Source organism: Protomyctophum parallelum, assembly GCF_964188405.1.
Source record: "Protomyctophum parallelum genome assembly, chromosome: 1".
In the NCBI taxonomy this organism is placed as follows: Eukaryota; Metazoa; Chordata; class Actinopteri; order Myctophiformes; family Myctophidae; genus Protomyctophum; species Protomyctophum parallelum.
This window is the reverse complement of record NC_139697.1, coordinates 7,975,431-7,989,863: the sequence shown is the minus strand read 5'-3', so window position 1 is coordinate 7,989,863 and position 14,433 is coordinate 7,975,431. Positions and strand designations below refer to the sequence as shown.

The following is a 14,433-nucleotide window of genomic DNA, read 5'->3' as shown; positions in this document are numbered from 1 at the left end:
TATGACAATCTATTTAGATTGCCTCGTGAGTCGCTGCAGTGGCTGGGCAGTGTCAATTATATGAATGTGCTGCCTAAACCAGCCTCATGTACATGGCACTGGCACTGGTGGGCTGGCTGGGTTAGCCTATCTCCGATGCGGTCCCCTCGACTCCCCTGCGGTCCCCTCGACTCCCCTGCACTTGTGCTGGCTGGCACGCCGGCACGGCACATTTGGCATTCGAGCGACATGTCGGGTTTATCCTTAATTAAAAGGACGAGACGTAACGCGAGAAAGACATGGCTGTAGATTGCAGTAGCCATACCCGTTGGTGTTGGTTGGTAGACTTGACTATAGCTGTATAGCCTCGGTCCCAGGCTTACTTATCTGCGAAAAGAAGAGGGGGGGGGGGGGGGGGGGAACATATGTTTAGATGCCTGTGACAGCCTCTCAGCTGGTCAAACAATGCTGCTCCGCTGTTCTACGACAGAAAAACAGGCGAGGACAAAGCGTACGACAGCTCCCGACCAGACGTGACTTTTTGTCCTACTCAAGTTCAATTTTAAGCTTTGGCGGAAATGGTAAATGTCGGTAATTTCGGCGTGCACCCATATTTTGGCGTACGCACGGTTGATAAATGAGGGCCATACTGTCGGTCTACTATCTCCATCAATAAAGGCAGAAAAGCCCCCCCCAATTACAGTGTACATGATTTGCATCAGGCCCGCCAGCCCGCAGCGATAACATGCTCAAACTTGAACGTGGTCCTCTGTGTAAATCAGTGTCAGATTTTTCATGCATAGACGTGAAACTTGGTTTCTTCTTCGATAGAGAAAATGATTAAAATGAGTCAGGGTGAAGTAATCCTTTATTCAAGACTGTTACACTCTTTAGCCTCTGGACGTATTTTTATGCAGATTTTCAACAGTTGTGCTGGTGTTCTGTATACCACTTCAAGATTGTACATTGTTGTTACATCTAGGTAAACGTTTTTGTGAACAGCTTCACAGTATGTTATGTTCCATACCTGTATGTACAACACAATTTAGTTTAAGAATTTGAGGCTATGTTCCATATAACATTAGTTTAGAAAGGTGCAATTTGAGCATGATAGTGCAAGGAGATAGTGCTAGCGTCTTCCTTTGCCCGGTTTCGCTCTGGTTCTTATCAATCATTCATGTATCTAATTGTTCAGGGATAGAAGCTTTTTTTTCTATTTCCAGTGGCTTTGAGACTGCGAAAGTGGTTCTCATCCTTTTTCATTTCAAGGAGCCCCAGTTTCATATGCAGTAGTCCACAAACATACTATACCATTTACAACCCTGGGACCCAAATCTACACAGTAAGAATCCTGTGTTATTTTAACTTTGACAGTGTACAAATGGAACACATATTTAGGGTCTATTTGGTGGTGACAGGTGGCGAGACATGGCCAAAGAATTTCTGGGGGTCCCCAAAACGTTGAGAACCCTGTTATAATGTATCTGCCGTCTCAGGCTGTATAATTTCTCATTGTTAAACTCCACCCAGAGGTACATACTGTACTGTATGGTTGTACATTTTACGTCTGCATTGTGACCTGACCTTGTATACCCTCCCCATGTATAGATGTATATCTTTGACCGGCCAGGAATGCATGGACAGAGGTACGAGGTACGCAGTGATGTTGTAGATGCCACGCCTTGGGAACTGCAGGAGACCATCTCCATCAGGGTCATCAGAGGAGGGTGAGACCAATGCTCACTCACTCACTCAGGGATTGTTCAAAAGATAATAATATTCCTATCTGCAGCATACAACAACCACAGCTAGCAATGTTGACCCAGCCCTAATCGCTGTAGGCTCTATTACACAAAGATGTTTATACAGTGATATTTATCCAACACATAACTAGTACACCACTAAGCATACATCAGTAACACCGATAATCTTGCAAGAGCTTTCAAGTACCACATGTATCCCTCTATCACCTCCCTCTGTAGCTATGATCTGCATTCATTCATCATGAACAGCCAGGCCAGAGTTGTGATTTCAAGAGGGTTTAACACTCAATGAATAGAAATACAAACAGCAAAATGTCGGTGTGGCATGGTTTTGGTTAAAACAAGTTATTTGATTTGATTGGTTTTAAAGCTCTATATCTTCTGATCATTGCTGGTTTCCCCCTCTACACCAAATTTTGGCAAATGTTATCAGTGTTCACCTACTGTATTATGAAATGCACAGAATATGGATGCTAGGGTTCAGGTGCTCTAAGATGTACTCTGGAGCTACTCATGTGTATAATTATGTTCTTCATTTGGATTTGTAGGTAGAGGGTAAATGTTCATCATAACTTAAAATGTAGATCTGTTTCACTGTATGGTTCTAACTTGTCAAATACTGCTAAACAGCTCTCTTGCCATAATTATTCGAGTGATTGCATTACACAATAATAACCAAAGCTAGTGGAGCTACTGTACTGTGAGCTACTGTGACAGGAGGCCCCGATGCTACAATCATGGCCTTTGTTCTCTGTCACTGCGCTCATGTCAGTCATTTGTCATCTGTCATCGTTTTGATCATCTGGATTGTCAGCTATGTTATTAATTCTTTACATGTGGACACACCCTACCTCTGAAACGTACCAAACTCCATGGTACTATATACACAGCACTACAACTCACGGTACAACATGTACATAAATCTACTGCACTTCTACTCTTCCTTTTCTCCATAACATACTGTACAGTAGATAAGAATTACCCGCAGGGTACCACGTTAGGCATGTGAAAAAGATGATGGTGTCAAAAGGTCACAACGTTCTTAGCAGGGAGTAATTTGGTGGCTGTTCTGCTGTTTGGGATTCTTGGAAAGTATATCGAAACTGAAACTTAGAACCTCTAACCGACTCAATCGAGAAGAAGGGTTTTTTGTGATAATTTATTTTACATTTCTCTACATCAATGAAACAACACATTTTTGATTTGAATAGATGTTTTCTAATCAACTAATTTGATTAGTCTGATTAGTCTTATTATGCACTACTTCGTTTGTAGCACGGGAAAATAGTGAAAATAGCAGATGTTGTAAAGCTCGTAAAACTGCTATTTTTCTTTTTTTTATAATTCATTATTCGTAATTGAGCCGAAAGAGTTTTCATCGTAATATTGATTTGAAGTCGTATCACCCAGCTCCAGACCATTGTATTAACCCATTTTGGGCGGGAACCCAAACATGTTTTAAACATTATGTTATAATTTAGCTATTGAAAAATATCAGATCTACAAGCTCATAGCGCGCCACCGAGTGGCGCGCTACGAGCTTGTAGGTCTGATATTTTTGAAAATTTGTGAAAATATTTATTTCAGAAAACTGGAGGATTTAGAAGAATCTTTTTTTAATGGGTTAATTACTGTTGTACTTCTCTGCACTCTTCTGCAGTTGGGTGTTGTATGAAAAACCTGACTTTAAAGGGGAGAAGATCGCTCTGGATGAAGGAGATATAGAGCTCACCAACCCCTTCAGCCACCCCGAAGAGGACCAACAACACGACGGAAAGAAGGAGAGCGGGGGAGAGGGTGGAGAGCAGAAAGAGAATGGAGAACAGAAGGATGAGAAGGCGGACGAGAGCGTACCGGCCAGAAAGTTCATCATTGGATCTATCCGAAGAGCTGTCAGGGTAAGAGTCAGAGAAGGGTTTGGCATTAGCCTACATTTGCTTGTTAGTGGGGGAGAGTTCTTAAGTATGCACCTGTAATACCTGCTGGTTTGTGTGGTGACATCAAGCAAGTCAAATGCAGACTGATGCTTGCCAAAAGAACATCTTTCCGTGCTGTGCTGTGCTGTACAGCTATTGTTGACGTTTGAATGTGTGACACTGCCCCCTAGTGTCAGAAATGAGTTCAGAGTTCTTTCAAGTTCAAAACTTTTGAACAAAATTATGAAAAAGATATAATAATTCAGGGCATAAAGATAACATAAAAAGCACGTATCAGCAGACACATTGAATCTGTTTAATGTAACTAACTAACTCTCTCTCTCTCTCTCTCTCTCCCCCTCCCCAGGACTACAGTGTGCCAGAGATCAGTCTTTTCCCAGAAGAAAATGCTGAAGGGAAAAAGGTCATCTTCAGAGACACCTCAGAGGACGCCCGGATCTTTGGTTTCCCCATTAAAGCCAACTCCATTATCATCAATGCTGGGCTGTGAGTGTTAACTGTAAAATCTGCTGTACAGTACTTTCATACACCAAAAAACTACTCTATAAAATCCATCCATCCATCTTCAACATTCTGGGGTATCCTGAGGCGTTCCGGGCAGACTTTGGAGATATAACCACCTAAGCTGGCTCCTTTCCAAGCGAAGAAGCAGCGGTTCTACTCAGAGTCTCTCTCGTGTGACTGAACTTCTCACCCTATCTCTGAGGGAGATGCCAGCTATACAGTATAACCCGTCTGAGAAAACTCATTCCAGCCGTTCATTTAGCCCTCTTACATAATATGGGTATAAAATGATCATGGATCATTTTACTGTGAAACATTCCCCCATTATTATTGTATATGAATATGGTTAAAGATGTGTTGTTTTTGCAGGTGGCTGGTGTATTCTGAGCCCTTCTTCCAGGGCGTACCACGTGTCCTGGAGGTAGGGGGTTACTCCACCGCCGCCGCCTGGGGAGTGGAACAGCCCTATGTGGCTTCAGTTCACCCGCTCAAAATAGTAAGACAAGTTTTGTCCCGTCCTACCAAAGTATAGTTCTATTCTGCATGCCAGACTAATATGTTATGAAAATACAATACTGATGACGTTTTGGAACTAAATGCACTGCCTTTTGTTTTTATTATCATTATTATTACAGGGTGAACCAAGAGTAGAAAGGGCAAGTGAACCAAAGGTAAGAAAAAGAAATGGTCGGTGTTATTAGTAGTGCTGCTGCTACTAGAAATAACGCTATTACAATTACTGCAATTACTAAAACTAAAACTGCAACTAATTATGGTGTCCGATACTATTACTATTAGTTAAAGATTTGTCCTTTTCCTATGTTCTCTCCCCTGGACCCCACACATGTAAAGCGTCTTTGAGTACGCATGAAAAGCGCTATATGAATCCCAGATATTATTATTACTATTAAAGCGGCACATGGTGGTGCAGTGGTTGGCCACTGGTTCCTCACGCCAAGATGGTCCTCGGTTCAATCACCGGCAGGTAATTGAATAATACAAGGAGAACCCTTGTGTTATTTGTGTGGGTTTCCCCCTCCAGGTACTCTGGTTTCCTCCCACACTGACAGACATGCTTACTAGGTATACACTACTGCCATTGTCCTTGACTGAGATAATTGCTCCCCAGGCACTGCACTGTGGCTACTCTCACTTTATCCTAAGTAGTCAGGTCGGTGGTTGGGTCAAATGCAGACTCACAGAGGACACATTTCTGGGAATAATGAGTGTCCTAAAATACAGAACAAAAAACCATTAAAATATTTGATAAAAGAAAATCAATCTAAATAAATAAAAACAATAAAATGAAATGAATTTATAACATTAAACAAACAACATATGCTGAATGCATTCTATAGAGTTCTTCTCATCTAATACATAGGAATGCATACTTCCCAAGTTCATACAATATACTACCTAGTGGGGGGATTAAGGAGAGAGGGCAGGGTTTTTCTTATTTGAGTTAAAGAGTCTGACTGCCTGGGGAAATTAACTGTTTCACATCCTTCCGGTCCTGGCACGGATGCTCCTATACCATATTCTTCAACCACAGAAGGGAGAAAAGGCTGTGAAAGAGATGGTGCAGGGGGGAAAGTTCCTTCCCTCCACCACGGAGGCTAATGGTCGAATCTGCACTATAGCGATTGGTCAGGGCACAGCTTTTCTTTTTTTACTTAACCAAACGTGTAAATCTCTGTTGTGTGTTGACCAGATGATCATCTACGACAAGGCTTACTTCACTGGTAAAACCAGGACCGTCTACAGCACCATGAAGGACTTCATGACGAGGATGGACAGACAGCAGACGGCCTTTATGTACAGCGTCGGCTCACTCAAAGTCATTGGAGGAATGTGAGTTGTGTACTATTTAAATGGGTGGAGGTTGGAATGCAGGTACCAGACAAATGCTGACAGGATATTGCTGTCATTGCTTGTGCGTGTCCTCCCCAGGGGCATTCCTTTGTATTTTATCTATCATCAGATTCAGGGCGTTCTATTGTCCCAGGCACAGAACAAGTGTTGAACAAAAGTGTTAGTAGTTTGTAAAGGATGTAAAGTACAGTATGTACATCCTCCGTCTCTCTCTCTCTCTCTCTCTCTCTCTCTCTCTCTCCCCCCTAAGGTGGGTGGGCTATGAGAAAGAGGGTTTCCGAGGCCACCAGTACCTGTTAGAAGAAGGAGAGTACCATGACTGGAGGGTGTGGGGAGGCTGTGATGCTGAGATGCGTTCGGTCAGGGTCATACGAGCGGTAAGGAACAAGTAGTCCGTGGTGGAAAGAAGTACTCAAATGTTTTACTTAAGTAAAAGTATCAATACTGCAATGGAGAATGTCTGGAATTCAAATTGTACTTGAGTAAAAGTACAAAAGTATTAGCTTCAAAATGTACTTTAATGTACCAAAAGTACTCATTATGCAGAATGTCCCATTAAAAATGTCTAAACATCCTTCGAAAATAGCAGATCTATATATGTAGAAATGGTCAAAATGTATATCGGGCTGAAGTGGTTAATGTATGTTTGTTTTGTAATAATTATCAAAATCTACAAGGTAACTAACTATACAAAAAGGTATTAATTTACTGTATTCGTATTTTGTGTGCATTAATTTCCCAATACAGAGGGAAATACTATACCCGGAAAGTAGATATATTTCAACCTGGCGTCTCTATTTTGGGCATGTCATTATAGGGGAAATATATAAATGTATTTCTTTATAATTAATGTATTTGTTTAAAAAAAACCACTGTACGCTCACGGCGTCACATTGCTACACGTGAGCTTTTAGTTTGTCTGTTTTTGCTATGGTCTGTCTTGAGATTTTGACTTGAAAGCCACTTCTACAGAACATGGGGTTGGTGTTAGTCTATGACTCGCTCTAAGGCTGCATCAGAGCCTATATATTGTACGCACCACTCGGCCATCTGTGCGTCACTGTAATTGCTCCTGAAGCATCTCAGTATATAGTAACTGGCATTGTGCAATATACACTATGAGGTAACCTCTGTGAAGTTGGCACCCCATTATTCCCCATATGATGAAAACATGAATAAAAATGGTTGTAAATTTGCCTTAAAAAATTCGTACATTTCACAATTTGTGCTAATATTTTAAGTTGTATGTTTGCTGAACAAAAATTGTCTTATTCTTTAGTGCTTTTTGTGCTTTTGAAATCAACAATTGTGCTATTTAGATTTTTTAAATATTACTTGTTATGTTGTACTGTCATTACGGGGCCTGGCCAAGAGGGGGCACAAGTATACCAGGCGAGATTAGGAAGCTCATAAACACTTAAAGTATCTCAAAGTTGATGCCTGCATAAATTATGAAATTTACGGCACAATTCAGCACAAATTCAGCACTAAAGAATGACACTAATTTTATTCATGTTTTCATCATATGGGGAATAATGGGGTGCCAACTTCAGAGGTTATTATGTGAACTGAATTGACTTGTTATTGTCACTGAGTGGCGTTCCAACTAAAGAGTAGCAACCACAGAGCCATGAATCAAACCACAGCGGATGAGTTGTGGTTTGGTTTGTTTTGCTCTAAACTCTGGCCGGCCCTGTCTCCATGGTTCCCTCTGCAGGACATGACAGACCCCATGCTGGTGATGTATGAGCAGCCAGAGGAGGAGAGGGAGGGGGAGGAACAGGAGGAGAACACCTTTGAGGTGACGGAAGCCATTGCTGACGTGGAGCTGTTTGGCTACAAGTCCAACACGCGCTCCATTAATGTGCTCAGTGGCGCGTAAGTTGATGCAGTCAGTCAATCCATTCTCAAAATATGTATTTCGTTTTATTAAAGAGAGACTTTTAACACAACTGACTGAGTGAAAAAAATCATGCAACATTTTTGCTTGTTTTCTTTCTACCATTGCTTGTTCTTATTTTTATCTTCGCTCTTTTCGACTTTCCTGACAATTGCAAAGTTGGACAATGAAGTTGAAGTTGAAGAACTGAGGCTCAGTTGAAGAATTGTGTATGAACCCTAGCATCCCTAATTAGGAAATGTCCTAATAGGTGAACATTCAACACAAATAGAGCTACAAGATACAAGTTGTGAGCTAGCGAGCCGTACCCAAGTTCCCTCAGCCCTATGTTCCCTCAGCCCTATGTTCCCTCAGGCCTATGTTCCCTCAGTCCTATATGTTCCCTCAGCCCTATGTTCCCTCATTCCAAAACAGACAGGGGGGGGGGGGGCTGTAAGGCATCAATTATACTATAATGCTAGCCATACAGTAGTTCACCCTGCAGCAACAGAACACATTACAGATACCAAGTTACAGCAATGACACTACTGCATGGGGTCTAGTCTATCTACTTTGTTATAGCAAATGCTCCACAACAACACAGTGAAACAGTGAGCAGTGAAACATTCCTTTAAATCCTGACATTTCTTCATGAATCACTCATCATGTACTTAATTATCTGTTTTGAATCTCAGATATATTTCCATTGCATAGTTGTCTCATCAACCTAGAGTACACACTTTAATGAACTGACACCAACTATTTAAGCTACGTTGACAAACAAAACTAGTTTAGCCTATAGAACTTCCTGTCTCCTCATGTCCCCAAGTAACACTGTCCTCTGAAAGGCCATCTGCAATAACCTAATATTAAGTATACTGCGCACCCATTCACCTTTGCAGCTAAGTGTCCCTTTCTCGGACTGCAACTGTAGCCTACTTACTGTATAAGACCCATTTATTGAAATCCCAAACATGGAATATACTTGGACCATGTATTATGCCACATATAATGCCTGTCTCAGGACGGCCACCAGTATACAGTGGATAACTTCCCAGTCTTTCTGGGTAAGTTGGGTAACTATATAGCTACTTTAACCCTGAAATCCCAATTTTGGGCATGTCATTATAGGCTAAGAAGAAAGGACAATTGCTGATCTACAAGGTCACAACATGCCGTAATGTGTTGTGAGCTTGTAGATCGGCTTTTCCCCAAAAATAAGTTTAGATAAATGACTTATTTTAAAATGTGTAGCGCAGTGGAATAGAGTAGACACTATGACACGTCAAGAGTCAAGTAGTACTATAGGCTATACATTTGTGTTCTGGTAATATCATTGATCACTTGTTTTGCATGTCCGTGGCAAAAATAAAATATGAATGGAAATGTCCATCACATTCACAAGCTGGCAAAGTGATTTCCCCGGGTGCAGATAGCTGCTGTATTATCATTATTGGTGGTGGCGGCAATAATAATAATTTTAGTCTCGATATATCAAATCCTGTGTTGAGGATCACACAAGAATAGCATCACTTTATGGACAAAATAACACCCAAAAGGGTATATGGTTCAAGAGTTATAAGCCAAAACGTAAAGTGGGCTGTTATAGCGCCACCATGAGGCCGACCGATATAATTACAAGTTAATTAATTTGAGTAATTATTATGAACCTATTATTATGACGAGACGAGACAAGCTGTCAGCCAATTTCATTGGGAAAAAAATGCTGTCTGTATTACACTATACACTATTATACTTATTACACTATTACACTATTATACTTATTACACTATTACATTTATTGCACTTATCGGATTGAGGGAACATAGTGCTGAGGGAACATAGGGTCTGTTTTGGAATGCGGGAACATAGGGCTGAGGGAACATAGGGTCTGTTTTGGAATGGGAGAACATAGGGCTGAGGGAACATAGGGCTGAGGGAACATAAGCATGACCCCGCCATTTTCAGTGAAGAGATTTAGTGTAGAGGGGAAAAAAGAAGGGACCATGTCTTGTCCGTTGTTCTTGTGCTTTTGTACATTGTTATTAAGGGTGCAGTACAGTAAATTATGGAGTTGTTTGGTTGGTGTGTTACTGTCAATGAGTGGTTATTGGTTATTGATTGGTTAATGTGTTGTCCTTCTCTCCAGGTGGATAGCCTACTCCCATGTGGACTACTCTGGTAACCAGTTCATCTTAGAGAGAGGTTTCTATGGTAACTCTGCTGACTGGGGCGCTCCAGACAACCAGATCTGCTCCATCCAGCCCATCCTTCTGGTGAGGAGCATAGAGAATTCCATTCATTCGGATTCAGAGAGGAAACGATTCTCAGAATGTAAAAGTAATCACTGCAGTTAATTTATCATTTCTGTCTGTCTGCCTTTAGGCTCCAACTGAAAACTCCAAAGCCAGGAATGAGGTGAGATACTGTAATTTCTGCCAATATTGAAAGTTGAACCAGTCTGTTCTTCTAAACTACGATGCTTGACTCTGTTCACATGCTGCCTCTCGTGTACAGTGTGTTTTATCCATTGAGCACCAAGTGTAGATCATGTTAAAAAAATGTAACATTTGGCCATAATATGGAGACTAGGGTTAACATGCTTAACATAATTGTTTGTCCCCACTCTCTGTCTGTCTCAGGTGTTGTTGTACCCTGAGCAAGACTTCCAGGGGGAGTGTCGTGTGTTCAACAAGAACCAGGAGACCCTAGCTGTGCTGGCCAAGTCCTGCAAAGTAGTTGGGGGAAGGTGAGGTGTTTATAATGCATTATGACCAGCAACATATTTTCAGATTGGGGTCAGTGGCCAAATTTTGGGGTCCTTGACATGAAAATGTTAGACAGAAAGCTGTCTTACTGTACCAAAATGAGTGACTTTGTGGCTGCATTCCAGCTGGGTGATCTATGAGAACAAGCAGTATGCAGGGAGCCAGTATGTCCTGTCAGAGGGGGACTATCCCAACTTCACCAGCATGGGCTGTCCCAGCAGCTTCACCATCCGCTCACTCAAAGCTGTGCCAATGGTGAGAGAGATCGTCCAAAGTCTGCTTTGTACTGTCTGAAACTATCCTCTGACACTTGTTTCTCAGGGGGCTGCCCGTGGTTCGACCATGCATTAAGGTTGGCGAACATGCATTAAGGTTGGAGAACATGTGCTGCTCCCGTGGTTATGTTTAGGTTGGGGTTAGAGATAGGGTTAGCAATGGTCGAACTAACGGGAGGTCAAACCAATGCCACGCAGCCGTTTCTCAAACCCAGCATTACAGCAGCAATGGGCTATATGCACACAGAATAACTCTTGCTACTTCCGGGCCGCTTCCCTACTTCCCTACTATAACAGGTGTACCGTGTTACCGATGATACTAATTATTAAGGCTCTGTTCCATTTAGTGTGCTGTGGTTCTCAAACTTTTTATTTTTAAGGACCCCCATAACTCACACCCGTACGGGGACATTTGGAACCCACTCAAGGACACTTTGAGACCCACTGGTGTAGCAGAGTGTTTCCAGTGAGCCAACATGCACAATAGCAGAACCCTGACTCTGTTTGACCAGAATAGAACAGAGCCTTCATTAGTATCATCTGTAACACACGTGAAGGAAGTAGGGAAGGGGCCCAAGTTCTTTCCAAAATGCCGTGTGTGCATATAGCCCATTAAACCCTATATGCTTTGTCGACCGCTGGTATATTCTGTACTTGGCCACCTCCTTTTTTCCCTCTAACCCTAAAGGTCATTCATTACACACAGGAAAATTAGTATGCAAAATATTTCGGGGGCTGGCTGGCCAGTGACTAAATGACTCAGGGCCCCATTTGGGGCACACGGCCGCCCACTCGTGCCGCCAGTAAAATAAGATTATACAGAGCTGCAATGACAGTTGAGTTGACCAAAGTTTGGCGGAGCCCAATTTTCGAGCTCTGAAAATAGTTGATATATATATGCTCACAACCCATCTTCAAGTGCAAGTGTTGCAGATCTGCTATTTTCACAGAATGTTGACCAATTTTCAGCGAATGTTCTCTTACTGCGGAGCAGTATGAACATGTCCAGTATATGGACAATAAGGTTCATGTAGTTAAACTATCTAACTTTATTTCTTTCATGCTTTCCGTACTTCCTTCCACTTGTTTGTGCCATTAATTTAGTTTGGCTTCCTCTGATATACCCTCTGTTTTCTCTGTTCCCCTCCTCAGGTGTTCGCCATTCCTTCCATCTCGTTGTTTGGCGGTGAGTGTATGGAGGGTCGAGAAATCACCACAGATGTTGAAGTCCTCAGCCTGGTGGAAGAGGGCTTCAACAACCACATCCTTTCTGTCAGGGTCAACAGCGGCTGGTAAGAGTGTGTCCGAGTGTCTGTCTGTCAGTCTGTCCCTCTCTGTCTCTCTGTCCTTGGTTGTGCCACTTTCAATCTGTTTACAGTGGAATTTGACTTGAGTGTAGGCCTTTATGGTTTAGTGATGGCGTGCGATTCTAAAGCACCAAAGAACCTGCTAATTTCTGCTCCCTTGCCTCTCTGCAGCTGGGTGATATGTGAACACAGTAACTATAGGGGGCGGCAGTTCCTACTGGAGCCCATTGAAATCACCAACTGGCCCAAGTTCAGCTCACTAAACACGATCGGCTCTATATTCCCAGTCAGACAGGTACAGTACGACCACCAGTTCCTTTCTTTGCCTCCAATTTTAGCACTGCCTTCAGCATTCAACTTTCAAGACTTGCTTTTCATCAAATGTGCGTTAGCCTCACAACAAGATATATTATGTATAAAATACATTTTGTAATGTGGCAGATTTATATTATTTCATGGCTGGTTGTTCTACTGACCTTGGACAGCTGAGTTTAAGTTTGTCCACACTATCGTCCTGCATAGAGCTTCCAGTACATCAGATCATCCTACACACGGCATACTGCACACAGAGCATAGATTGCAGACGTGACTGCATCTTGCGTTTTGATTCTGACACATCACTATGTCGATCGTTTCCTTCCCGCAGAAGCGGCAGTTCTTCCGCATCAAGAACAAAGAGCGAGGTCACTACCTGTCCATCCAGGGCGGGGTGGAGGAGATGAAGACGGGACGGGTTGTGGTGACGCCGGAGGTGGAGGCCATGAGTGACATCTGGTTCTACCAGGACGGGCTGATCAAGGGCAAGGTAATGAAAGCTCAGTTAAAGTGTTCACGGTCAACATTATGGATTTATGAAGGGTAACATAACTCAGAAAGATGTCGATAAGCTGCCGAAAGTTTTGAGGTTATTTAAAATGCATACATGTTTTTACAATATATATTTGACTAAATACTACAATGAGTATTTAAATTTGATTGAAGTAAATAAATGTATTGAAATATGCTGTAGCGGAACATTTGGTTAACAATGCATATCTCCTGCGGTTCTAGATGGCCCCCACTATGAGCCTCCAGGTGATGGGTAACATGGAGCCAGGAGCCAAGGTGCTTCTGTGGTCAGAGAACCGTCAGCCCATCCAGACATGGTCATCTAAGATGAGTGGCTTCATCTCCAGCATTATTTTACCTGGCATGGTTCTGGATATGAAAGGTACCTTTCATGGTAGAAACTAGAAATTCAGGCATGTTGCTGGGGTTTAAGATCTTTCCTTGGTGTGATTTTCAAAGATATATACGAGTTCAGTTATCTTCAGTAAATGCGTTACAAATGTGAGAATTATGTATTTGCTTTTCTCCAAAATATAGTAGCATCTGAAGTTATAGCTATAGCTACAGTGTGCAACCATGGTTTAGCAAAAAAAATGAATCTAAAATTTGCACTTTAATGTATTCTTTAAAGAAACTGTAACACCCTCAAATGCTGTACACTGTACAGATAATACACATACCGTTTAAAAACAGTTACCTCTCGCCACCACTTGAGTCCGCCAAAATGTGGAAAACTCCAGTGCCAACTTGACACAATGAGAGTCAGAATCAAAATGAATCAGACTCCTACAGTATTTATTGTCACATCACATCATCACAACATTTATAAGCTCGTTCCACACACAAACACTCAGAGGGCTGTATTTTGCGTGTCTTAAGTACCAGGTCTTATTACCTAACTTGAGTAAACTAAAGACCTGGAGGCGTGATCAATGCTCTTTGTCCACTCAGAATAGCCAAATGGCATTGATCACGCCTCCAGGTCTTTAGTTTACTCAAGTTAGGTAATAAGACCTGGTACTTAAGACACGCAAAATACAGCCCATAGGGTCTCTCTGAGATAGTTTACAATACAAGTAAGGGGTTTCCAGATATGTACAAGCTTGTTTTCAGTCTCTCTTATCTTATTTATAGGCTGTACAGCCGTACAACCAAGGGGTCTCTTTTCCCCAAGAAAATGTACACATAGTGCCTGAGATAATACTAGAGTTGTCCCGAGTGTCCCAGACCGAGTACAAGTACTTAATTTGTAATACTTGCCGATACAGAGTATTTGAGTACTTTATTTTTGTTGAGTAAACACTTATTTTAACCCCTTTTT

The 14,433-nt window shown here is 42.0% G+C and overlaps 1 protein-coding gene across 1 annotated transcript in view; it reads left to right on the top strand.

The window, feature by feature from the left end:
* Positions 1-14,433, top strand: part of crybg2 (crystallin beta-gamma domain containing 2) — a 65,542-nt gene that overhangs the window by 50,204 nt on the left and 905 nt on the right. The window contains exons 8-23 of the mRNA XM_083788712.1: positions 1,588-1,706; positions 3,403-3,640; positions 4,026-4,165; positions 4,553-4,679; positions 4,819-4,854; positions 5,895-6,034; positions 6,306-6,432; positions 7,773-7,933; positions 10,084-10,210; positions 10,320-10,352; positions 10,577-10,683; positions 10,828-10,957; positions 12,130-12,269; positions 12,456-12,579; positions 12,931-13,089; positions 13,335-13,494. Of these exons, the coding sequence (XP_083644838.1) occupies positions 1,588-1,706; positions 3,403-3,640; positions 4,026-4,165; positions 4,553-4,679; positions 4,819-4,854; positions 5,895-6,034; positions 6,306-6,432; positions 7,773-7,933; positions 10,084-10,210; positions 10,320-10,352; positions 10,577-10,683; positions 10,828-10,957; positions 12,130-12,269; positions 12,456-12,579; positions 12,931-13,089; positions 13,335-13,494 (2,068 nt within the window). The remainder of the gene's footprint in view (positions 1-1,587; positions 1,707-3,402; positions 3,641-4,025; positions 4,166-4,552; positions 4,680-4,818; positions 4,855-5,894; positions 6,035-6,305; positions 6,433-7,772; positions 7,934-10,083; positions 10,211-10,319; positions 10,353-10,576; positions 10,684-10,827; positions 10,958-12,129; positions 12,270-12,455; positions 12,580-12,930; positions 13,090-13,334; positions 13,495-14,433) is intronic.